We start from the raw sequence: 27969 nt of genomic DNA on the forward strand, positions 1-27969 counted from the left end.
TTTTGAGGTGCTCTTTTCATAAAAATCTTATTCCAGATAGTAACAGCTGGAATTTAGAAATAAAGAGTTAATACTACACGTAGCTCATGCACATCCTTGAAGATGCATATATCATTATTTTACACTGTACGTAGAACTCCAAATTCAACTCATTTGGATGACGATTAATACATGATTTGACTATGGTGTGACAAGAATTTTCATAAAAACTGAATTTTATTCCAGATAGTAACAGCTGGAATTTAGAAATACAGAGTTAATACTACACGTAGCTCATGCACATCCTTGAAGATGCATATATCATTATTTTACACTGTACGGAGAACTCCGAATTCAACTCATTTGGATGACGATTAATACATGATTTGACTATGGTGTGACAAGAATGTTCATAAAAACTGAATTTTATTCCAGATAGTAACAGCTGGAATTTAGAAATAAAGTGTTAATACTACACGTAGCTCATGCACATCCTTGAAGATGCATATATCATTATTTTACACTGTACGGAGAACTCCAAATTCAACTCATTTGGATGACGATTAATGCATGATTTGATCATGGTGTGGATGGTGTGACCAGAATTTTCAACAAATGAATATGTACAAAGATCTGGCAAAAAAGATAAACTTGAGAGGTTTTTCGACCCCTCCCTTTGTCAGATCACGACTACCTGGAAATTAATTTTCCCTTGTTAGTCATGTTCTGACTCGTTACGCCACTTCAGAGATTCCAGCAAAAATGAGTTATGAAATTATGGGGTGGGGGAGCAATGATTATTGCACAATTTATTCATAATCAAGAAATAATCTGTGTAATAATTCCCCTTCCCTGGATTCATTATAAAATAGATTTAATTACCCATGCAATGATTGAGAAAATACAATTTACTGCAGTAAACTTTTTAGAGGAATTTCCTTTTAAATATGCAAATATTTGTACATTTTCCCACATACTACATGTAGAACCCCCAACGCAATGGTAGGCTTTCAGTCGTTTTACACAAACAAAAACCATAAACAATACAACCTCAAATCAATTTAGCTCATAAGTACAAGAGATCGTTTCATCAAGACTTGTTGTCAGATCTGACAACTATCCTTCATTTTGATTGGCTGAGAAGCACTGTAACTATGGCAACTATCGGATAAAACGTCCCTTGATGATATGCTCCCTTGCGTTTGTTGGATTCTGGAAGTTTCATAAATATCGTTTTCATTGGAAAGTCAAAAGCTACCTGTACTATACGATTGAAATCAAAGTACATCACATGTCAAGATACAGTTGTCATCAATTGCCTGCATTTTGTGATTGATAAAAAGTTTTATGAAGCTTGGCCAAGGTCACATTCGATAAATGAACAAAAAAGTTTGAAGGAAGGAAAAACAGGATAATAAAGAAATGGGTAGACCGATATAATTCAATGTAAAATATATGGGAAAGAACTAGAACATGTCCATATACTCAAAACTGATCATTTGTTTCCTATTATCAAATATTTCATCATAATTTTACACTCATACATGCCATCCTAGGATATAAATAATAATTCTCCTTTCACAACCTCCAATTACAAAGGGCAAGACCACCTCAAGAAAACATGAAGTTAAAAAAAAAGTGAATTCAGGCAAATTTTTATGTTATAACTTTCATAATTCACATCCGACTTTAACACAAATTTTCAGCATTATTCTTCTTTTTTTTTAAATTGAAATCAACTTTTTTATTGGGGTAGACTTGCCCTTTCAATTTTTGTTATAATATCAATTATTTTCGAAATCATCCCGTCTTTACATGATAATATGGAATAATCATGGGTTATTAAATGAAAACTACATTAGTATCCAAGGATTAGCATAGGTGAATATATTCATTATACTATTAACCCTTAAACCGATGTGGGGGTGGGATTGATTCAAACCCCCCCCCCCACATCTTCCTTGACCATTCCATCACATGAAATTCTGACTGCACAGCTCACCGACTTTTTGGTCTATATGTACATCCCCAACTTTCCTTTCAATTAAACTTTAACATTGTGTCTTATAAGAGCATAAATGCATTCAGAAATGCATGTAATAAGTGCCTAATCATATAGGGTAATAGTGTATGCTCTGATATGAAATAATATTCAAATGAAACAGGAAGTGTGGCCTCTCTAGAAGTTGAACACCATAAATTGGGCATCGCTATGGCCAAGTTTACTGTGTACCCCTAGGCTAGAGCCACTATAAGCTAAGGCTTCATAAAGCAATGTCAAGGAAATATGGTTCAGTGGACAAGTCAGTGGACTTTGAACCATAAGGTCCATGGTTCAAATCCCACAACAGCATCAACCCCATTTGGCGAGGCGTTTATCTACGTTTGCCACTCTCCACCCAGGTCAAGGAGCTGGGTACCCAGTACGAAGGGATTTCTTGAATGCTTGAGTGCTCTATCAGGCTAGGGTAGCCATGCTGAAGGCAAGGAAATAATTTTGGAGTGGCAGGAGTGTCCTATCTGACCAACTATCAATATTACAGGATCAACAAGGAAAGTAAAATATCTAGTTGGATGGGATGATCATCATTCTTTTTCTTGTTGCCCTTCAAACTTTGGATACTTTGCAAGAACATCGGACCATCTGATCTTGTCGCTGGAGAGATCCTGGATGATTGAAGCGACATCAGTGACCTAAAGAGAGAGAAGCGTGAAGGAAAAGGACAATTTAAAGGGATGGATACCCTTTGACAAATATAGATAAATTTGCTCTAATGGAATGCAAGGTATATTTTACCTCTTCCTACTGTATCATCCACAATCCTTGAACTTTTTATATAAAATGGAAGTCAGTGAGAAGCTAAAAAGGTGACAAATAATTGAGATTTGGCGAACTTCACTTGTCAAAGCCCCTAGCGGGCGGACCACATAGGTAACCCAGTGCAGCAGCATGCGATAACCTGAGACCAGGGGTCCGTTTCATAAAACCTGTTATAATAACAAATTTACAATAACAGTTTCAAGCTACTGAAATCCTCAAATCTGATTGGCTAAAAGCAAATTTGTTACAGAAAATGTACATTTTTTATCATAACAAGTCTTATGAAATGGGACCCCGGTATGCAAAATTATTTCCTAATGGCATGGCAATACTTTTATGGCAACAATATGAATTTAGGTATCTTAATGAGTAACTGGCCAATTGGCTTTTAAATGTCTGGCCATCCCTGTCTGAACTAGACAGAATTTGGTAGATTCACAATATGGTGCGCCATCTATCGGTTGCAGCTGACAGGCCAAAATTCGCGATACCTCATTGAAAAAAGGTCGACATTTGTTGCACGCGCTAGCACTAAAGTGTATGCATGCATGCGATTTTTCAGTGCTGGCTGACGCTGCTCAACCAGATATGTTGTTTGCCCGCTTATTTCTGTGCAAAATTTAGACAATTTTTTGGTGAATTCCTGCCATATCGTTTTCATTTTTAAACATTACAGTAAACTAGCACTGAGCGCTTCATGCGCGTGATGTCGACTGAAGTTAAACTATTGGCCTGTTCACTGCAACCGATAGATGGCGCACCATACTGTGAATCCACTGAATTAGGTGCTTGCTCAATGGCTCAACAACCTTGTTGAACTTACCGGAGCCCTGACTTGTTCCAGTGTGTCCCTATCTCTGAGGGTGACAGTGTGTGGTTCCTTCAATGAATCAAAGTCCACTGTGATGCAGAAAGGCACAGAGATCTCGTCTGTCCTGGCATAGCGACGACCTATTGAACCCGAGCTACTATCAACCTTGTGGGATATACTGGCATTGGAGAGATCTTGGGCTGGGGTGGATACAGTAGTGGAAAAGGGAGAGGGCAAGAGAGTGGGAAATAGAGGGAAACAGATAGAGAGGGGAAAGAGAAGGAAGGGGGGGGGGGAATGGATGGAAGGAGAGAGGGGCAATGGAAGGCAAGACAGAATAAAGAATGAAAACAAGAGAGAGAGAGAGAGGGGAAAAAGAGGGGAAAGAAGAGGGGGAGAAAGAGAAAGGGAAGACAGAATAAGACAGACATTTTATAATTGCAGACAAAAATTGAAACAACATTTATATCTATGTACCAACTTGGAAATGTGAAAACCTGATGGGTGATTCATAAAAGTGTTCATAAGTTACAATGACTTTACGCATGACTCGTGGTAAGTGATACACTCCTTTTTAGTTGACTTGTCAAATAAGATTTTGCCAGTTGCGCAAAGCTTTACGACCAGCCTCATGAAATACCCACCTGGGTCAGCATTTCATCTTTTATTAGTACAAAATTGGTTGGAGCAATTAGGTCTTAGATTTTGGTGTTAAAAATTATCAAGAAAACAAGGTGGGGGGGGGGGGGCAGGGGTGAAGCAGGAACCTCTCTATTGCGTTAATCTGTACCAGCCTAACTACATGCATTGACATAAAACTTTTAACCATTGCAATGTTTTCCTTGCCAGTTTGGAACTTACCTAGTCTTTTTACAAGAGACTCAAACTCTTTGTTGGTACTGAGCGGCAGGACACAGCACTTGTATGGAGCGATGATTGGCGGAAGAGTAAAATACTGCACACAGACAAAAAAGGGATATTATGTATCATTATAGAATGGATTATAGAAAAGAATGGATCATGCATAAGTAATTACTGACGCATAGCCAGCCATGCATCCGGTAAATTTGCCATGGGTCCGGTAATTACTAATGCATGGCAAATTTACCAGATGCATCGCTAGCCACGTGTCGGTAATTACTTATGCATGGTTGCTAAAAAAAAATGATCCTTCGCCAAAAAATTTCACAATTCTATAAAACAAATCATACACAGGTTGGTTTGTGCATAGATAGGACTCCTGAGCATGCGGTAACTATGGAAACTAGTCTCAACTCGCACAACTGCTCCTGACTGGTATAAAAGTTCCATAATTACCTTTATCTGCTCACAAAACCTACCGATGAACTCGCATCTGTGCATCATTTGTAATACTATTCTCAAAGAACACTTTATTGAAATCTGAGCATTGAGAGCATGGGAGTGTTTCACAAAAGACTGCGATTGATTGAAGTCATCCAGACTATGACACTTCATTCATGCCACTGTTTACCACAATACCCAGAAATGGGTGTAATGGGAACCAGCGGAGGAAATACAAGAGGGAGGCAGACGATTTTGCCCTCATGACTGCCCACATCGCCCCTACAATGACCCTAAAATGCATGCTTTGGGGTGACCATTCTTTCTAACGTCACCTCAAGATCTGTCACAAACAATATTTAAGTTTATTTAAAAGAATCAATATCCTAACTATAGGTATGGTGATAGTTGCTTTTAATGCATAATTGCTTGTTGTCCCTACAAAGTAGCCCTAACATGGAAGAAATAGCCCCAAAGTCTGCAATGGCCCCAATGTGAAAAAAGATAGCCCCTAAAAAATTAACATTCCTACACTGCATAGAACGCATGAAGGGCAAGCCTACTACACTAATGTTAATTTTCACCATCAATATCTTGAGTAATGTGAAAATAAGCATGCAAACAACTTTTTTTCAGGCCAAATGCTGACCAAGAGGAGTGCTCTGCGGACCATTTATCTACTCACCGTTCTCTGTTCATCATTCTCCCTCACTTTGAAGTTATGTTCAAGGATGGAGTACAAGATACGCCCCACTCCAAAGGATGGTTCAATGACGCTGGGGGTAAATTCCTCCACTGGCAAAATAAAACATGATAGAAGTGTATGAGGAAAACTGATCATTCATTGGATTTATCATAGATTCAAGTTACCATTAAATTCATTGCTAGCATACATCTGGGTTGTTCCTTACAAAGAGTTGCGATTGATCGGATAAATTGAACTATTTGGAAATCCATCATTTAAATAATTTTCTACAGGAAATTTGCATGATGCTCTTCAGTGTGTGGAGGAGCCGTGGTGTAGTGGTTCTGACTCTCGCCTTGTAAACAGAGGGTCGTGTGTTCGAATTCCACCACGGTCTGGCGTCCTTTGGCAAGGCGTTAATCCACAGTTTGCCACTCTTGACCCAGGTGCTAAATGGGTACCCGGTAGGATGTGAAAGTCATTGTAGCTTGTCCAGTACTGTGTGCGCCTCACCAGCGACTGACTGGAATACTCCCTAGGGAGTGGAGGATGTGCACACATTGTGTACGGGAATGACTGATTGAATCCGATGACCGGGGTAATAATATATCTGTAAAGCGTTTAGAACGTAGTTCCCATGTATTAAGCGCTATATAAAAGCGGATTATTATTAAAACAAAGAGGAGCGTACTGATTTGCCAAAAATTGTAATGCTCACAATTATCACTTCTATATTTCCAAACATTTTCAGCTCATTCAGCTTGGTCAAACCTTCTTACATCTCTGGAAGGTGCATTTCAAGGTTCATTGTCTTTCAAAGATTTCAAGGTAGCATCAGCTCTCCAATACATGGTTCAACCTCTAAAAGCCCAGGGATCATATCAACAAAGCCTCCAAAAAGAGAGAGCTACCACAAATCACATTATCCTTCTATAGCTAAAACAAGATAGGTCCCAGTGCCTTGCCTTGGTGGACACCAGGTTACAGCAGCGTGATTCAATGCAGCTAGAACAGAGTGCAGCTAATTCATGCTGTTCCTTACCATGAACTGTCTTCTGATATCTTTTGACTGCAATCATATCAGGAGTTAGTTTGAAGCTCTTTCCATTCACCTCCACAGTTGTTTCACTGAAACCAGAAGAATAAGACTGCATGACAATTCTCAAAAATTGAAGAAAAAAAAATCACTTCAACATAATTAGCTCACAAATTATACCTACTAAACTTATCATCAAATTTACAAGGTGTTAAGACAATACGCGTTTAACACATTTGGAATGTCATCTTTCTTATGCCGGTCTAATCACATTAGCGAATCTAGAGTTCCCAGTTTTCCGAGATATAGAAAAAGATAAAATTCAAGAAATCTAGGAAAAAAATCCACAATTCACAGAATTTCACGGAAAGAGAATATTGAGGCAAATTTTTCGAATGGAAAAAACACCATGAAAATCATAGCAAAAAAAAAAAACTAAAGCAGTGATGTATTGGTGGGGGGGGGGGGGAGGGGTTACAAAAACTTAAATTAAGCTAATTATGATTAACATATTTGGATTGCCATCTTACTTGTGTAGCTCTGATCATTTTGTCAGTATTGTTTCTTGTAAATATTTACAATCCAAGGTTAGGCAATTACTTAATGTGCACTTATTCAATAAATAGCTTACCCGTTTTCAGTAAGAGCTTTCTCTAAACCTGTCAGTTGATCAGGCTCTAAACTGGTGAGATGTTCCATTACAACCTTTGCTTCTTTCTTGAATGCTTTTCCCATCACGCTCTTCACAGGGGCAGCTTCGGTCACATCAATGGTCTTGTGAGCATCGGCGGTTAAGGATGACATTCTCTCACTTTTGTATGTCTTTGAAAATCTATTGGGAATTTGCTAAACAGGGCCCAGACATATGCTCTCATCAATACCTATTTTTTTTCATTTCTGTATATTATGTTTTGTGTTTTGCCTTAATACATGATAACTTTTGTTGAATTTTGGAATGAAAAAGAATAAATGCAATCAATCAATTAACCAACTAGAAGTCAATGTATTACAGGCCATTTCAAGCATATCAAACCAGCCCAAAAATTAACTCCCATAAAAAATTGTGAAGGCATCGTTTCAGTTCTCGATACTACATTTACCCAATAATGAGCAGTTTCTAAAGAAAGTTGATTTGTTATTTTCATTGAGTGTCTTTCAATTATCATTCCGTCGCCTTCCCGCGAAAGGGCCGTTAGCGCGGACTGCGCATCACCTTCCCGCAAAAGGAGCGTGGACCACGCGTCGCCTTCCTGCACAAAGGCATACTGTTCACTGCACCATGACGGCCCTTCCACAGGAAGGCGACGTGCAGTGCACGATTACAGCCTTCGTGCAGGAAGGCAACGAGCAGTGCGCGCTACCAGCCTTTGTGCGGGAAGGCAACGATTCAGCTATAAATATTTTTTTTCAAAGGATATTGGTTCGGCTAGTCTCTTCTCAGCAACCATAGGGACCTTGCTGTGCTTGGCGTGGCATGTGAGATCAAAGCAAGATCTATCAGCATTGCCGACACACTCCACCCAACCCTGGTAAAAGAGAGTTAGATGGAAACAAAGTTAGAAACTATGGCCCGTATTCTGAACTCGGGTTTAAATTAAACCCTGGTTTACAGTCGTGGTGAAGAGCCAATGCCAACAGGGCACATTCAATTTATTAACTCATATGGCACCAAAATTGTTCATAATTGTCTGGGAATGATAACTGAATTATTTTTCTTCCTTACGAAAGCAAAAGGAAACTAAATAGTAAACATAAGAAATATACAATATAAACAGAATTTTTGACACTTTTGGCTCCCTATAATTTTAGAACAGAGTTAGACGTGGTCTAGATGTAAGTTATACCTGACTTCAGAATACGGGCCAAAGAGACAGATAATATATCAAGGAATAATAAAAGTATATTAAACATTTCAAAAAGAAATATCGACAGAAAAATGGATCAAACTAAATTGCTGGCATTAAAGTGAAACAATTCAAGCATTCTACAGCAATTAATGTATACATATATGATAAACACTTATCATGATCATTCACAAACGGTTCCAAAAATATTTAACCACTGACGTTGAGCCAAGTATAAAGTTAAATCCTCAAATGTTTCTTCAGTTTATGTGAGACAAGATATTTTAATGTATACAATAACCCCTGTGACCTTTGACCTTACCCCAAAAACTTTTGAGATCATTGTCACTCCATTATGTTTATTTGAACCCAGTTTGAAGTTATCCATAAAACAGTTCTTAACTTAGTGAGAGAATGGAAACTAGACAGGTGGATAATCCAAACACATAATGCTACCAGCAACCAACAAGGGCGAGTGGAGGCATAACATATACATGTACTTACATACGATGTCTTGGTCTCAGCATCCCAACAATCGCATGCATAATGAGCCATCTCGTTGAACATGTGCTGACGGAATCTGAGTTTCTTAGGATCTATGCCAACCTTTGTCATGAAGAGGAAGGTCCTACCCAAGAAGTAGCCTAAGACACGGCTTTTGATCATACCCTGCAACGGAGAAGACATTAATTAATATAGAGGTACATAGCTTTCCTAATGCCAAGATTAAGTCTTTTTCATCCATAAATTTGCAATAATTTTCAATTTTCTCTTCAAATTTATACTTCTACGAAAACCAGAAACATCAAATACAATAATTTTATTCCGAAGGGCCTACTACAAGTAGAGCTATTCTTAAATAATATCACGGCTGCTGTTTATCGTTTAACCCTGGCTCAATGCTCAGGCTTGCCTGCAGAGATGAAAAGTTAGAGAAGAGGGATTACCTGGCCATGCAGGTTTGATAGTGCTTGGAAATGAAATATCTTGGTATAGTATCGCAGTTCCAAAATCTGAGAAATGGTCGTAATGCAAGGGAAGTTGATGCAATGCTTTTCAGATGTTACAGGGGCCAGATATTCCACATTATATCCTACATAAATTAAATCATGGATGCTGATTGGATTGAATAGCATCATGTGACCAAACATATTCGCACTATTTTGCGACGATGTTGAAAATGAAACGCCCACTGATGAAAAATTACTTTTCCGTGACGTCAATGATGGAATAGTGCACTATTCTTTCATTGACGTCACCTATCATTGACACAGATCGCGCAATCTCTCCGGCGCAGGCACAAATGAGCGTTCCGCTGAGCGCATAGCTTCAGGAAAAGTAGGTCAGTCAGCGCAGCGCGTTATCTATATTTTTGGTTCAGTTAAGAATGATTAACTACGTGTACAAGATCTAGATTATCAAAATCTGTTGTTCTCACTTAAATATACCAGGCTTTATTTCGAAAGTATAGAGGGAATTATTCATCCTCGGTTGTAATGGCAAAATTTATGCCAGCATAATTCCTGCTATACTTACTCAAAGACTGGTATATTTGTACACTGCACTACATACATGTATTTCTTACCTTTTCAACTGCTTCTCCTATCGTCATGGTGATGGGGGAGAGGCCGTTGACCTGCCGATCGACAGGGAAGAGAGGAACGGAGACGTTGGCGATGGTATCAAACTTGGGATGATCCTTGTCAGATGGGTCTATAAAATGCTCTATCTCGCACATGGTGAATTCTCTGAAATCGTAACAAATATTGAATGAAATTAATATATCCACATACCGTAAGGGCACTAGTATTCAACCCGTTTGGAGAGTTTCCTCAAATATATAGAAATATGGAATTTACCTTAATTTCAGACCTGTCTTATATCCAAGAGCAAATGCTGGTTATTCTTTTTGTGTTTTTTTTTTCTTCAACCGGCCAACTGTGTGCTATGAAATTATACGGCGATGGTTTTTGGCACTAGTATTCCACCTGTCGGCACTTGTATTCAACCTAGCGATGAAAGAATGCCCCGTCTCTCAATCTGCCCTTTTCCCATCCGACTATGGACTAGACCATTTGAGATGAGACCAAACAGGGAATTAGTCAAAGCCAGAGACTTACATAGATCTAGATCTAGTTTAGCAATCTAAACCATTTTGAGATTAGCTATCTATCATCACTAAGTTGAATACTAGTGCAGTTCAGTGCAAAAGGTCATCGCCGCATAATTCGATCCTCCGCGCATACAGTCGACAGATTGATAAAGAAAATACCGACAACAGATTACCCTGGAAATGACAAAGGTACGGAGGAAATACATAAGAGTAATCAGCGATTTGGCCCTAAACACAGCCCAAATCACCCATTACATTCCGCAAATGGAATGCTTTGGGGCAACCATGGTGATTTCGAGAGTATTCCCAAGATCTGCCCTAAACGCCATTCAATAAACATTTAGAAAGTCTATATTCTGCAGGTGGCAGAGAATTGGATATTATTGTGAAAACACTCATTTTGAAAGCTGTACCTGATATGAATCAGGATAATAACAATAATAGTCAGTTCTTGTATAGGGTATAACACATTATGAATAACGTCTCTATGCGCTTCCAAAGGACTTGGATATTACTACCCCGGCTGTAGCTCCAGCAGCTTTCACGCGCTTGGCATTTCAAGGAATCAATTCCTGCCAGGTACCCATTCACCTCACCTGGGTTGAGTGCAGCACAATGTAGATTAATTTCTTGCTGAAGGAAACTACGCCATGGCTGGGATTTGAACCCACGACCCTCTGTTTCAAAGTCCGGAGACTAATCCACTGGGCAAAAACGCTCCACTATCATAATTTATAATCATATAATCTCCACTATCATAATCAGGATAGCATAATCTATTGTTAAAAACAGCACAATTACTTTAATTTTCTGTTCTACTTGCTCCTACATGTAGTTTCTCTCAACTTTTCTTGGTACATTGTTATCAACTTGATTTTGGGGAGGTCTTGACAAAAGTAACTTAAGCTAAAAAAAGCAAACAGTACATCATAAAAACAAGTTGTCAGATATAACATTTGCCATGATTTTGATTGGCCGAAAAGCACACTTCCTATGGTAACTGCCTGTTTTTCTGTTCTTTTCTCGGTGATAACATCTCAAAGACCTTTCAAATGAAGCATTTTAAGCATTTTCAGGATTATGAGACAAGTCAACGTACCTAACACGGAGTAGGCCAGATCTTGGGGAGATTTCATTACGGAATGCATTGCCGATTTGAGCAGCAGCGAAGGGTAGACGACCTTGGTTGAATTCTAGAAGTCGCTTGAAGTTAACAAAGATACCCTGAGCAGTCTCTGGCCTTAGGTAACTAGAGGAGGAAAAAAAAGAAATTTATTTTAATAGCAAAGAAGTTTAAATTCTGATGGACACACATCTAATTTCATACGTAGACAATTTCATTTCATTTATTCAGTTCTGAAAGAATTGTACAATTACATCGAAAGGTATATATTGTATACAAAATTAGACCAAAATGACAGTAGATCAGCTGGTTTTAGCCAATGTGGTGTGGGGAGGGGGGGGGGGGCACAGCCGGCTCGTGCCTTTTGAGAGCCATAATAAAAATTTGTAATAGAAAAAAACGTTCTTACCCAAGTTTGCCCCCCCCCCCCCGCCTTTGAAAGTAAAACTCTTTTTTTTTTTTGCTTGTCAAATATTCCGGGGGAAAATGTGCCCCCCTTTTTGAGAATCTTGGATCCGCCCCTGCAATCATGGTAAAAAAATTAAGATATTTTCAGCGTAATTTTGGCACCGAGTCAGACCACGGCCCAACTTAAACCTAACTTCAGAATACGGGCCTATGACCCTGCCTTACCCAGGCATGTTTCCAGCGGGTCCGATGGCGGTGGCGAACATGAGGTTGAACTCCATGGGATCTGAGAGCTCGTTGTTCGTGGTCGGTGACCTCACCTGATACTTTCTGAATAGCTCTGTTAACTCGTCTTTACCGTAGGTTTCCAGCTGGGCAATCACGGCCTGGTAATCCTTCTTCTGCTCCTCGGTGGTCTTCTTGCCTGCTATCAACTTCTCAAGGTAGGCTGAACGAAGCGCAAAGTGAATGAACAGCAGTGAGACAGTGCCACATATATGAAACATAAATCGTCTTGTCGGTGCAAGGACCCCTTACGAAATGTATTTATGCATGCTCTTAAGGGCATCTTGGGCAGATGCCATACACCAAAGTGGCATACCTAGGATTTTCCAAAGGGGGGGGGGGGGGCAAATTAGTCCGCCCAAAAATTTGACAAGCAAAAAAAAAAAGGTCTTCAACCGCAAGCAAAAGACATTTCGCACCAGAAAAAAATTTGACAAGCAAAAAGGTACGCTAGTGGACACAACGCTATGCCAGTTGTGCTCCTGATCACAAAATGAGCCCAATAAAATGACCACCAAGGCATTCATTTAACAAATGCGAGACCACTCCATGCAAAAGTCAGTACAAATCAATGTAGTGATTGTGTAAGATATAATTCCAAAAGGCTTAGAAGGAAACAGTCAAACGTTTGCATTGGGTGTACTCAATTCTGTATGATAAAAAATATGTGTCAAATGATTCTGTTAGAATAGGCGCAATTGCTGAGAAATAAGCAAAAAGGCATAATTTTATCTTTTCTCAATACTTTAGGAAAAAGTTATGAAAGTGCTCATATAGGTTGGTGGTCTTCAGCATGCTTGTTTTTCAGCTTAGATTTCATGATTTCACAGGATTAGGATTACACAAGCATACAGGGATGATATAATTGACGATGATTTTAAAGACTTTCTCACTATAAATTACTTTCTGTTACTACATGTACTCCAGTTCAGCTTTAACAATGAACAATAATTCAAAACAAAATAAAGCAAAATGTTAGGATGACATATTAACTTATTAAGCATACAAGATGATAGGATAATTGACCTCTAGGTGATTCCATGCAAGAAAAATCTGCCATTTTTCACATTTTTCAACTAATGTTGTGTAGTCAAATGGGACATTCTGAGTCCTGTACGACACACAACATTTTCATTTCTAATTCACCCATAATCAAACATTTTCAAATGGTTATCAGTTTTTCACATGACTGCCCACTATTACTTTAACATTGATAAAAAATGTAATTTCATTACTCAAGCATTCAGCTATTAGAGACAAGAATGGTTAGAGCATTGGACTCATAATCGCAAGGTTGTGAGTTCGAATCCCTACTCTGCCATTGTCTCCACTTTGATCAAAAGGCCTGAGAGTAATATCGTCGTCTGTAAGGTCAGCCACTATGACTGATTAACCTAGATGTAAAAATGTTTCCTAGGTAATTGGTTATATACCAGCTTGTCGTTTACCAGCAAAAAATGCTGTCCTGCCGAGTTCCTGCGGGAGTTACCATAAACAGAAACAGAAATTGTTGCCGAAATGTCCCGTACGACACTTATGGAATCGCCCCTCTATTCACTTTCTCATTAAATCAGAATTTGATATTACACTACTTCGGCTTGGCTTTAAGAATGAACAAGACTTCAAAACAAAATAAAGCTGTATGATTTTAAATACAATTTATCCTTGGTTTTCTTGACATGCTACTTACATTGAATGAGATGATCTGCCCGAAAGCATTCTCCGGTCTTGCCATCTTTTACCATGAAATCAGCAAATCGATCAACATGACCTGATGCTCTGAAAATCAAAATGTCAACAGATGTTAAAGGGGAATCCAGCCTTGGCCATAAAATGTCGTGTTGGGAAGGAGAAAAATAAATTAAACAGAATGGTGAAAGTTTGAAAGAAATCGGACAAGCAATAAGAGAGTTATAGCTATTCTAAAATTGAGATCACTAATAGTATGTAGATTTCAAATTGGCAACTGGGTAAGTAAATTATGACAAGGGGCAAGGACAACTTTCCCATAGGCCATGTACTTTATTATCAGGGATTTGTGGTTTTCTCCTTAGTACCCATTCCCCTGGGGCAGTAATCTAAATATAACCCAGGTAGTATATTGTTTAATGTCCTCATGAAAGAAAAATATAATTTGAAATAAAAACTTTTTTGGAAAATTACTTGTTAGCCATAATATGTATTGGAGTACATGGAAGAGTAGTCCTTGCCTTACATCACTATGACGTCCCATATGCGGCCAATTTGAAGTCTCCATGAGTATAGTGATTACCAATATTTACAACTTTTAAAAATTCATAACTTTCTTGTTGTTTGTCCAATATTGTTCAAACTTTCACCTATCAACTTGTCTGATTTTTCTTTTTCTTATAAAAACAAGTTTTTATTTGGGTTGGATTCCCCTTTAAATATCATCTCAATCAGACTTAAAATCTCAAAATACTTGTGTATGAAGAACAAAACATAGAACGCAAAAAAAGTCCCATAGAAACATAAAACAAAATAATGTAATTGACCAAGATCTAAGATTCAAGAGACATCACTTGTGAAAAATTACAAAATTATCTGCCAATGTAAAATCTCTGGACCACAGAAATCGTTTGACTGTGGGCACATTTTGATAGAACAATCAATCATCATACTTAACCCTATCTAGGCCGGGGTATTTTGGGAGTTCATATGGCCGGGGGGGGGGGGGGGGGCCTCCCAGGCCCCCCTTAAGATCTTGGCCGTCGACCGCGCCGAAAATTGGCACGCAGGTTGTCTGGGATATAATCTACAAAATTGTATAGTAATTTATTTCATGCGAATCCTTATAAAGCAATTATGCTAATTTATGCGTAATTAGTATGTGAAATCATACTTTTTCCTATAACTCCCTAAATAAAACTCCAAATGTTCTAATTTTTGGCATAGAAACTCTTTGTGGTGTTTTTAGCAAGTTTACATGGAAAAATTTGTGATATCAGATCAATTTCTTATGTATTATATTGTTTTTTGCAATTTCGTATGTATTTCCTTGTTTTTTGGACCCTTTGTTTTTCATTGTTTTTTTAATGAAATTCGTTGGGGTCTCTTCTAAGATCATAAACAGCACAAAATACATACATTTAGACCAGCAAAACTAAAAATAATCATACATTTATAATTTTTGGTTGAAAACACAATTTACATTGACTTTTTAAACGAAATCACGTTTTTTTAGTAATTTTTGGTCTGACATGCACTTACATAAAGTTGCGTAATTTTGGAACTGCGTACCCGGGTGACGCAAAATTAGTCTCAAAAGTTGCGCTAGACTTGAAAGTAAAAAGTCAGCAAGCGGCGCGGTCAAGAAATTTTGCACGGCGAAAATATTGCGCAACTCGTTGAGGGGGGGGGGGCCTCCGAGCCCCCCCCCCCCCGGCCTAGATAGAGTTAAGACCGCAGAAATCTTTCCACCTTCACGGTGAACTTCAAATTAAGTAGCTCTGAAGTCAAATAACACAATGCTTTGTATAATCCCCATATTTCCTTTGAGCCAATCAGTAACTTTTATGCACCGGGGCCTGAAGCTTATACTGATCAGTAGTCTGTGAATCTCACTATTTGTTTCTTGAAATTACTCCCCTGGGAATTGTTTTCATTTGGGTGATTGTTTGACTTAGGCGGAGTCAAACTATACTTACTTAAATACATTTTCTGGAGCTAGCACAGCACTGTCAACCTCCAGCATGCCTTCTTCTATGATGAAATGATTCCTCCATATATTGATGAAGTTTGCTTTCATGGCACATCCTACAGGCCCAAAGTCATACAACCCACTTACACCTAGGAAAGACACAAAGATATCATTTAATAGGAATGCTTATCATCGTCATTATCATCACCATCGTATCATCATCGTGTCATCATCATCATCGTGTCATCATCACCACCATCATCATCGTGTCATCATCTTCATCATCATCATCGTGTCATCATCATAATTATCATCGTCATCATCATAATTATCATCATCATAATCATCATCATAATGATTATCATCATCATCATCATCATCATCATCATCACCATCATGATTATCATCATCATCATGATTATCTTTATAATCATCATCATCGTGTCATCATCATAATTATCATCATCATCATCATCATCTTCATAATCATCATCATCTTGTCATCATCATCATAATTATCATCATCACCATCACAAACATCATTTGTAGTCACTTATCATCAATCATTTCCACTGTATCATCATCAGTGCTCAAAACCATTCAAGGAATTAATCCTATCAGGATCCAATCACCTCACCTCGGTTGAGTGCAGCACAACTGAGTATGAAATTTGTACTGAAGGAAAACATGCAATGGTTGGAAATCGCACCCACGACCCTCTGTTTGAAAGACGAGAGTCAGAACCACCAGACCAGGGGGTGTTTCACAAAGATTCACGCGAGACTTGAGAGTCGCACTCAAATTTCCAGTTGCTTGCGGTACATAATACATCACTGCATTGGTCAGATCATGCGCACAGGACGCGCATTACTGCATATCAATCAATCTGATTACGTGTTAGATAACATATTTGCGTCGATATTTAAAGGTCAAGTCCACCCCAGGAAAATGCCCACTTGAATAAATAGAGAGATTCAAACTAGCATAGTGCTGAATATTTCATCAAAATCGGATGTAAAATAAGAAAGTTGAAAATAAGGACCAACTTGACTGAACCATATAGTATTAAACAATGCTAATTCCACATGTTCAGGGAGGAATTAATTGTTGTCTCACTTGGCAATGAGGAGAAAATTAAAATATGTCATATTTCATATAATAAAATACAAAAGAAATAGTGAGTGGATGACGTCATAGTCTCCTCATTTGCATACCAGCCAGGATGTGCATATACTGTAACTGTTTTGTGAAATTAAGCGAAACATTAAAATGTCATAACTTTTTTATTTTACATCGAATATTGATGAAATTTTCAGTGTTATGCTTGTTGGATTTTTCTTTTTATTCAAATCAACTTTTTGTTGGGGTGGACTTGTCCTTTAAGCATGACTAAGGGGGTGTTGCAAGAAAATATTTGCAATCAATCGCAAATATTCTCTTGTAATTTTACAATGAATAGATCAATTTCAGCTGTAGGAAATCAGATTACACTTCTTCATACAAGAAGCAGTTCAGCAATCAATCACAAATTTACAATTAATCAAGAGAGATGTGATTGACTTAGGCACCAAAAATAGACTTGCAATTGATCGCAAGTTTCTTGCAACGCCCCATAAGTCACACTAAAATCTTTGTGAAACACTTCCCAGGATGAAAATGCTTGAATTCCGTTGACAGTACTCACCTCCATATATGGCATAAGACTGGTCATAATAAAATCGCCTTTTAAGAGTGTCTTCCATCTTGGTGCGGTCAAATTTCACACCCTTAGACGTCAGAGCAAGCTCCTAACAATAAAGTCAGAAAAGAAGTATGCATTAATGAATTAATCCAAGTAATAAACTAATAAGCAATAAAACATTGATATTCCTGCCAAATACATAGCAAATATAATTTTGACTCTATCCAAATCACTTTCTTTATTATTTCTTTCTTCGATCCCAATTACTGCAAGTAGTCGTACGTAAATAATCTGAAAACGATGTATCTCTTTTCTCAGAGTGTAAAACAGTTATTAAAGTACTATATCCTGAATATCAAACAGAACAAAAGAGAGTACATACTCAATGAATGATGTTGATTATGATGATAAACGTGTTGAATGTAACAGACTCCTCAAATATAATACCTGAATAACAGGCAGAAATGTGGGTTCGATGACCTGCCACGCCAAAACCAGCAATAAGTCGCCAGGGAAGGTTTTCTGTAAATGGCTAAAGAGTAATTTGGCCTTCAAAGAGTACAATTTTGAAAGGGTAGGGGTGTGTGACCCCAAAATCTGAAACCGTGATCGTAAGAACTGAAGTTGCTATGAAATGAGGGGCTTTACGAACTGACCCTCTGCAAATAGGGGTGCTTTGGAACTGGAAGTCAACATTAAATTGGTGGTCTTTGAGAACCGAGACCTGAAAAGAGGGGCATATACATGTACGTAGGAACGGGGGAGAACAGGTTGGCCAATGAGAAAGTGAAAATTTTAGGATTAAGGGCCTCAAACACCCCAATATACGTGAGTTGCCCCCCCGGATTTTATCCAATCATTGATTTTGAATAGGATTCATATCACCATTTAATAATCATCCTTACCTTCTCCTCCAAGGCTTTCTTCCTCGCCTTTAGTTCTACCACGGCTCTCTTGATATCATGGTCAGGGGTACCACCTTCCTTCATCTTCCTCACCAGATCACCCTGGAATAATAATAATAATTGTACATTTATATTGCACATTTTCTATAAAATGTAGCCTATATACTCAAATGCGCATTACAATAATCTTATTAAATTATTATTACCCCAGCTACATGTATAGCCGTGCTTCATACAGGCGCTCTGGCATTCAAGGAATTTCTTCCTGCCGGGTCCCATTCACCTCACCGGGGTTGGGTGCAGCACTATGTGGGTAAATTTCTTGCTGAAGGAAAAAACGCCATGACTGGGAATCGAACCCACGTCCCTCAGATTGAAAGACGAGTCATAACCACTAGACCATGATGCCCCCGCATCAATATAGAAAACTTTTAAGGACAAGTCCACCCCCATCAAAAAGTTCATTTGATTAAAAAGCATAACACCAAAATTTCGTCAAAATTGGATGTAAATTAAAATAAGAAAGTTATGACATTTCAAATTTTTGTTTAATAATCCTATCTTATATAATTAGGATACAGCTGGCAGCTTCCATGCGGCATAGCATAGCTCAGATTTGATTGCTAAAGTCAATTTCCACCATGCAGAAGGTATGATATGGGCAGTAGGAGTGTAGGAACAGGAATAATTTGGATGTTGTTTGAAGGTTTGCATGGTGGCATGTACAATCGCTAATGTGGTTTACGGTACACCATGTGGAGTATTACAGAAACAGTGGATTATAAAGTCAAAAAGGGGCCTAAGCTTTCGATCCTAGCAGAATCTTCGTCGGAGGCAAAATGACAAACATATAAAGTGGAACAACCATAATATAGACCACAAACAAGCTACAGCAACACTAGAAACAAGGAGACAAAAGGGGCATTAGTGAGTAGAGAAGACCAATCAGAAACAGTGGATAGAAGAAAAGAAAAGGACTGTAAACCAGAAGAGATTGATGAGTTGAAACAGCTTGAGTAGTAGGATGGATGAGGAGGTGCTGGCTTGAGTCGGCGAGTAGAGTTGAGCAGAAGCAGTAGACTCGACGTTTCAGGCAGGTTGACTTTCCGTCTTCAGCAGTGAAGACGGTTTACAGGCCTTTTATGGACTACATTAACGAAAGATTACTCTACTCTCAAATTTCCACTTTCTCGCCTATCCATTTCTTTTCTCTTTTTCTTCTATCCACTGTTTCTATAATACTCCACATGGTGTACCGTAAACCACATCAGCGACAGGAAGTATTTGTTGTTAATACATATTTATTTGTGCCCGAAAATTAACTAGCAACTGCACTGTATGTCCCAGTTAGTGTAATGTGTATCCAGAGCACGTCAGTGGCCCAGGGTGTTATTCTGAGGTCATTTCATCTTTTAAAATATTTCATCTATTCAATTGTGCTGAGATGACATTTTATCTCTGCGATTAAAATATGAAATTGATCTGCGATCATGTTATCATCTTGCAAATCAAAAGACGATATACGAGAGAGCAGTGCTTGCGTAGATATATCGCTAACCATTGCAACACAAATGATGGGCTTGCGTCAATGATACTTTGAAGAAAAGATAATATGATGAAGTAAACGTAAAATAGGATGGGGCTATTTTATCTCTGTTACGCCCATTCTAGCAATATTTCTAGGTGAATTAGCTCCATATATGCTTCTTAACAAAAATAAAGGTAAATGATGTCTGATTGAGAGTGATACCTGAACATTATTCCTATAGAATGAGGAATTATTTCCATTAGACCTTTCTTCATATTGTCTATGTCTGATGCGATATCAACTTCTAAAACAAGATTTTAAAAAGATTGTTCATTGTTTCAAAGGAATCCCTGTAAAGACTTGTTTAGCATATAGTACAAACGCATTTGAATTGAATAAACTGACGCAATTTCACTCCTATGAAAGTTATACCACACCTCTTGGCATGAAGGATTTTGATTGAATGAATGGAACGAGTATGGTGTTGTGACCTTAATTCACAATTTATCTTAGTTTATATTAATATAATAATAATAATAATAGCTGTATTTAAAAAGGCCTTTTTTGCCTGAGGATACAAAGCGCTGCTATTATTACCCCGGCTTTAGCTCGAGCTACCATCACCGGCGCTCCGTGCGTTCAAGGAAATAATCCTGCCGGGTACCCATTCACCTCACCTGGGTCGCGCGCAGCACTGTGTGGATACATTTCTTGCTGAAGGAAAACACGTCATGGCTAGGATTTAATCAATATCTTGAAAAAATGATATCACTAACAGGAAAAGCGACCCAAATTTTACTCAGTACATGTAACTTTGAAGTTAAAGATAAAATCTGCACTTGTGAAATACCTTTTGGGTACGTTCTGAAATAACCGAAGTTCACAGCAAGCATTAAGAAATTGCCAGTTTGCAAGCAGAGGTCTAAAAAAAGTAAGTTAAATGTCATCTACCAACCGATTTTATTGTTTTTTAACCTCCATCTGATACAATTTTACCCTTGTTTGCTTGACGTGACTTGATTTTTTTAAGCTTTGCATAACTATTGACTCGTGCGTAAGGTCACACTTTTTTATGACAGTTTTAAGCTGAGCGCACATTAGTCGATCGCCAAAGAATTTTGAGATTGCGATACTAGCGAAACCCTAGCTTGACCTACTTTATAATTCCGTCTTTGTTGAGCGATTTTGGCCTTTACTTTAGCTTGGTATTTATTTTAGTTGATTTTGTGTGACCTGTGAGAATTTTTTTATTACAAATCAACTGCATGATAATTTTTGAATGTGCACAAATTTACATGGTAACCAAACCACCCAAGGGTTCATTACATGCCACCGCGCACAGAAAAATCAAGCCATAGATAGGTACGCTACTCTAGCGCGAGAGGGCGCGATTTTCGCGTCATCATTTTCGCGTACGAAAATGGCGACAAGCTGCTTCGGGAGCCGGTGCGAGCAATAACGGCAAGCCCTACTTGAGTCTCCTGTCTAGGATGGTAAACGTATATCAATGGGAATGAAAACGATGACATCATCTTCCCAATGCATTCAGCTATACTGCACGGTAAGCTCTTGCGACGGAGGGTCGAGATCGTCGAGATCGGAACAAAAATTGCACTAAAACAGTCTGTAAGTACAGTTTATGCATCAAATCATCATTATATGTTATTTTCATGGAATTATCAGACATATTACGCTAAAAATACATATGCTACTCGAAAATTGAAGTCGTAAGCTTTCATTTCTTACCCCGGGGGGGCCACTTACATTGACGAGTGGATACCATGCGCGACCAAAAAAACACGTAAAAAGGATGTCTTTTTCACGATAGGGCACGTTACGTACGTAACGTGATAAGGGTGTCAAAAACACAAAAATAATGAAAAAAGGGTATCTATTTCGCTAGGAAAATTACGTGTTTAGGGTCGAATTCGCGGGGATGATAAAACAAAATTAAATGTTTTATAAAGGATGTCCTTTTTGCCCCAACACTTCGTGTTTAGAGTCCGATTTGCGCGAGGTGTAGAAGGTGGGGTCGTACTAAACCAAATAAGGTAAAGTCGACGACCGAAGGACCCGTAACAATAAAACATTCCTGTACTTGTTTAGGGGTTCATTTCAGGGAACATTTGCCAAGAGTATCATTTTGTTACCAATACTTGTTAAGGGTAGGGTTTCACACGCCAATACTTGTTAAGGGGTGCATTTTCAGAACATGGAAAATACGTGTTTAGGGTGCTTTTCGAGACCCCGTGGTCGCGCATGGTATCCACTCGTGAATGGAAGTGGCCCCCCCGGGTTTCTTACCTCATTCATGGCAGCATTTCTTGCCACCATTTGCCACGGACGAATGTTAAACGCCCTTGCTATTTGTTTCGTGGGATTTTCGTGGGAATTTTGGCGACGCGTTTCGCGGGCTAATTTATGGCGGCTGCTAGGGTTTTTGGTTGCCCGCGGTGTGTAGTCCTGCGCATTGGAATTTGTGTAGCAGACCGTCTACCGTGATATGTCTGGTATTTCTTTGATTTAAAAAAACTTTTTCTTTTTTATAAATTAGGAATTGAAAACCAGACACAAATGTAGAAATCAGAAATACATCCCACACTGACACACATTCATTTTGATTGAATAAAATATTGAAAAAAAATGGCAAATGACGCAACAACTTTCTGAATCTTCTCGAACCTAATTTTAGCCTTTAGTTTACTTTAGGTAATTTACTTTAGTCTTGATTTATTATTTGATGATTATATTCTGTTGAAAATTCATGTAACATGATTTCTTTTGGCCTAATCAAACTTAAATTTTTTATTATTTTAAAAATGAATGGCCTAGATCTAATTTAATTCATTATCATTTTAATTTTCTTTTGTTTTCATATTTTTATTTTCATTCAGATTAATTTCTTACCTCCATTTGAGCATGGCAATACTTACTGATCTGAAGTCGAGGGGCCCAACAATGAACAGACTTGGGCTGCATGAGCCGTCGAATATCTGTGGTTCCAAGAAAGTGTGATGGAAATGCCGCCTTAAAAAAACCAACCCCACCTCTGCCTCTGGGCTTTGTTCTTGGCGATCCTGCATTCCATTCAGACTGCAACTTTAAGCAGGAATTGTTCTACCAACTACTTAATTATTCACAAATGTGAATTGCAGCTTTTAAATTGACAAGAAAGAAACAATTGATTTATCTCACCCCCCCCCCAACTGTCTTCTAACATTTTCTATCACCCCAAACTAACACTTTTTTTCTTGGTTGTCTGTTTAAATATTTTTATTTAGACTTTATGTAATTTTTTCATGATTTATTTAAGAAGTATGAGCAAAAAAACAAACAATTTGGCACATGCAGTAGAGAAGAGAAGGAACATAGTGTTGAAAAAGGATACACATACAGATCTGAATATTAAAATAAATTTAAAAAAGAAATGACAAATCCACACTGACACATGAAAGTATTCATTTTATTTTTTTTCCTTGTTGGCATTGGTTACATTAATTAACTCCACATAAAAATATAAATTGGATATTTTAACAGTATTAATGAAGTTGCTCAATAAAATTTAAAATTAGGTATTCTCATTGGAGGTAATGGTTGATACAGATGGGTGGGTGGACCTGCAGCCACTAGCGTACCTATGGGGGGGGGGGCAGACTGCCCCCCCGACGAGTCACAACCCATGCAAGGGACGTATCCCTGCCCTCCCCCCCTGATGAGCCACCGGTGGCCCCCTCCTTTGAAGTTTAAGACCGAAAGTACGAAATCCTTTATTTGTGGTTGAAGACTTTTTTGCTTGTCAAATTTTTGGGCGGACGATTTTGCCCCCCCCCCCCTGTGGAAAATCCTAGGTACGCTACTGCCTGCAGCTCTATTGTTTTATTAGATTTTCATTTTTTATTGCTGGGGGGGGGGTATTATGTAGAGCTGAAGCCAAATGATCTTATGAGGCAAGATTCAGTGTACAGCTCAATATGATGCATGTAAAGTGATTTATTAAACTTTTGAAATATCAATTAAGAACTGGAATGATGAATGATATGAATATAAGAAATATATTAAATGCATGTAAAGTGATTTATTAAACTTTTGAAATATCAATTAAGAACTGGAATGATGAATGTTATGAATATAAGAAATCTATTATATGCTAGTTCATCACAACTTTAGCTGGATCTTGCTGCAGAAAGTGCATCGTGTAGTTCTACAAATATCTCGGGTGAGAGGCAGTTTGGCAGAGCGGATGCAATGCTTCATAGGGCCCCTAACATTTCTGTGGTAAGGTCGAATCCAAACTGATGTTTTCATCAAATGATACAGCCTCCTGGCTACAAAAATTTCCTGTAGATGAAAGAGAAAACAAAATAATGAATGCAATGAAATTGGGAAAAAAGTGAGGCTAGAGGAGCAAAAACAAAAGCAAATGGTTGTAAAGTTAGTACAGGAGAGGAACAAAATGAGAAGAAAGGAACTCACAGAAAAGGAAACAAAACAGAGAGGCAAACTTGAGACTAGCTCCTTTAAAAAAAAGTTCTGTATGGTGTACTATGGATCTGTAAAAATATTTTAAAATTATGTAAAGTTTCAAGGATTGAGCATGCATAGGAAATCACGTAAAGGCAAGGATATCAAGTAACGAATAAAAACAAAAAATGAGAGGGGGGGAATGGGAATTACATCACCCCCCCCCCCACCCCGCCTCTCCAAAAAAAAAAAAAAACGACTTTAATAACTTGTCAAAACTATCTAGTATCAGCTTATGTTATTATCCTTTTTAATGTTATTGTTAGGGATCGAGAGAAAGGATGAACGCGGGGGGGGGGGGTGCATTTTTCGGATTCATACTTTCAGGCATCAGTGTACTGAAGGGGAACATTTAACATAGGACTACAAAAAATTGCGGTGGACAGACAAGAAACAAAAAATGATGATTAAAATGAAAGAAAAAATTCTCGATCTCAAAACAACTTGAAAAAAGAAAGATGCAAAACCAAATGTTATCAACTCACTTACATATTATATTTGAAATCCATCCCAATGGTCTTCCATGTCGTAATTGTGCACTGTAATTCAGATAATCTAGTTAAAACATGTGAAATTAACTTCAAGTCTCAAATCAATCGTCTTGCACACTGTTTGCAAAACAACAAAATACTCCGATATATGCGTATCATGAACGCACATGCATATTTATGAGCGCCGCGAAAATGACCAATCTCATTCACAAATGATGCGCACTTACGCTTCGTCACCATGCCGCGAGAAGCGTTTATGCGCGATGTAAAATCTCCGCCCCGAATTGGCAATCCCCGAATGCGCATGCGCGGTGGTGATTGATACTCGATGGTCGACAATTCGTTCGGAATGGATAATACTTAGAAATCATTTCTTTAAAAAATCATAACTTGAGTTATTCTTCATCATATGTCTTAATCAATGCATCATCGTAATGGGTGACACATTTTTTTTATGTTGAGGTAAGTTTCAACAGATTTGGATGAAGATTTGAATTATCAGTGGCGTACCTACCATAGAAGTCGTGTGTTGTGGACCCAAGAAGTGAGATCCCAGCACGCGCGACCCACTACTAGTTAGAAATCCACTGCCAGACGCGGTTCATGGTGCGACTGCGAGGTTAGTAATAGTATACTAATCTACTAACCTCGCAATACATGTGAGTGAACCAAACTACATGTAAAAAGTTAATGTTAGGACCTTGTCTTACTCACTCTCATTACTACTAGTGAAGTCTATTCTAATTATTTCTATTAATTATTAAAGAAAAAGATTATTATTAAAGAAAAAGATATAAAAATTAAAAATGGTTCTCAGAATACCAATTAAATTTGAAGAGATTTTAAGCATTGAGAGCAATTTATCTCACTGATTTAACAGAGATACATATTTAATTTTATCTGAGATAAAATAGATCTCAGAATACCACCCCCGTCTCTCCTCTACACTGCACTGCACTGTTGCCGTGTCGTTGCGTTGGGCACTGTGAGAGTGAGAGGAGAGAGCGATTCGTACCTGCTCTTTCACGGAGGCTCGCAGGGGCGCGAGCACAGTTTCGATGTCTACCTCCCCGTCCACTTGACCGGCCATAGCAGCTGATTTCTTTATGTCTTTTAGGCGATCAACAAGAGATTCTGCCTTCCTAGATGAGTTCCTACTACTCAAAGAGGGATAGCAACTTGCAGCACACAATTCAAAGTGTTTTGGGGAGAAACCTCGCGAAAAACTCGCCAAAGGAAACAAACGACGGAAGCCGCAACTCAGCATCACCGGTATGCCACATGGACATCATCAATGGGAGATTTAAATTGACCTTTGACCGTGAGAATATTTAGAGTGAATTCGCAGACGGTGTAATGTCAGAAGTAAAAATCAATTCTTAGAAAAAAGCTTCTAAACAACTACAATATCAAACGTGACATTTTATTTTAACTTTAAAATCATTTTACGAAGGAAATAAATATAAGAACACTGTGTTTTGCTCCAGACGATTGGGAGATCGCTTGAAAGTACTATACTGGGGTCTGAACTTATAAACTATCAAACGAAAGAGTGATGACACTTCGTACATATCATTGTACCTCTACTGTTTGTACGAGCTAGCGAAACGAGCGCTAGGCTAGACAAAAAGCTTGCATATTGGATGGTAAAATGTCAGAAATTGTTAAATAAATCCACAGAAATGATGGTCATTCCGGCATGCCGGTCATTCCTGTCTAACATCGAGCTTGCGAGACTGGGGACAAATTCTGAAATGAATTAGTGGACAAAAACCATTTTCTCCCCTTCTTCGATCTGTTAATTGTGTCAATCCTGAAAAATCTTGCAAAACCCTATTCCTCTTTCTAAATATCGTTTAGTCAAAATGTTTTAAAAAAATAACAGGGCCTAGAATAGAAATAATTGTCTCTTCTCATATAGTTCCTATTATCCGAGCTTCCCATGTTTTAGTTTGTTTCCTTTTTGTTTTTCATCCCTCTCAACCAACTCTTCTTGTAATTCTCTCTCCATCTTATTTCCTTCCGCCGATTACTCTCCCGCCAATACCCGATCTCTCTCCCTTTCTATCCCGGGTTACCTCTCTACACCATTTACCTATAGATCAATCAGTCCACTTTTTCACTACAATCTCTCTTTCTACATCACCCACCCCCTTCTCTATTTATCTAGCTCTATATACCCATCCCACTATAGTCCTTCACCACCTAGATCCCTTTCTACTAAACTTCCTCTCTGTCTCATTCTTTACCCAACCCCTTTGTGTCTGTTCCCTTCTTCCCACAATCCACCTCCTTTCTTCTCCCCTCTCTCTATTTAAAGTCTAATTACCCCACTTCTTTCTCCCTTCATATTCAATCTCTCTCATCAAGTTTTTTGGTCCCTAGTGCACCTGCTACCACAATTTCCCTCGATAATCCTTCATTTCTCTATTAGCTGGGCCCATAATAATTGGATTTATATGGCGCTTTTTAAAGAGGATACAAAGCGTTGTTGATGGCATAAGACAAGTTAAGGTTTATTGTTATATAAGTGTGTTTTGAGATGTTTTTTGAAGAGGTCATCAAGAGAAGAGAGGTTTCGGAGAGATGGAGGGAGTACATGAAGTAAAAGAAGTCGCATGTCTTTGGACCACAGATCTATTCGATTGAGCCAAAATTTGACATATTGATAGTGCTACAGTCACATATCCCCTACGGCGGCCGTATGACAATTAAGTCGAAAACAGCCGTTCTATTTATTTTTATTCAAACCAACTATATGTAGCTGGAACAAAA

The 27969-nt window shown here is 38.3% G+C and overlaps 1 protein-coding gene across 1 annotated transcript; it reads right to left on the reverse strand.

Annotated features, from left to right (window-relative positions):
- Nucleotides 1-26482, reverse strand: LOC129274946 (glycine--tRNA ligase-like). Its single transcript, XM_064108997.1, has 16 exons — nt 26210-26482; nt 18655-18756; nt 17753-17855; nt 16076-16217; nt 14098-14186; nt 12348-12570; nt 11691-11840; nt 10064-10226; nt 8983-9147; nt 8052-8160; nt 7266-7410; nt 6641-6726; nt 5599-5708; nt 4473-4566; nt 3624-3811; nt 1-2673 (listed from the first exon to the last, which is right to left on the reverse strand). Exons 1-16 carry the CDS (start codon nt 26459-26461, stop codon nt 2566-2568), a joined length of 2229 nt encoding a protein of 742 aa, XP_063965067.1. The 5' UTR covers nt 26462-26482; the 3' UTR covers nt 1-2565.
- Between the last annotated feature and the right edge of the window lie 1487 nt (nt 26483-27969).

The sequence above is a fragment of the Lytechinus pictus genome, chromosome 13, assembly GCF_037042905.1.
Source record: "Lytechinus pictus isolate F3 Inbred chromosome 13, Lp3.0, whole genome shotgun sequence".
In the NCBI taxonomy this organism is placed as follows: domain Eukaryota; kingdom Metazoa; phylum Echinodermata; class Echinoidea; order Temnopleuroida; family Toxopneustidae; genus Lytechinus; species Lytechinus pictus.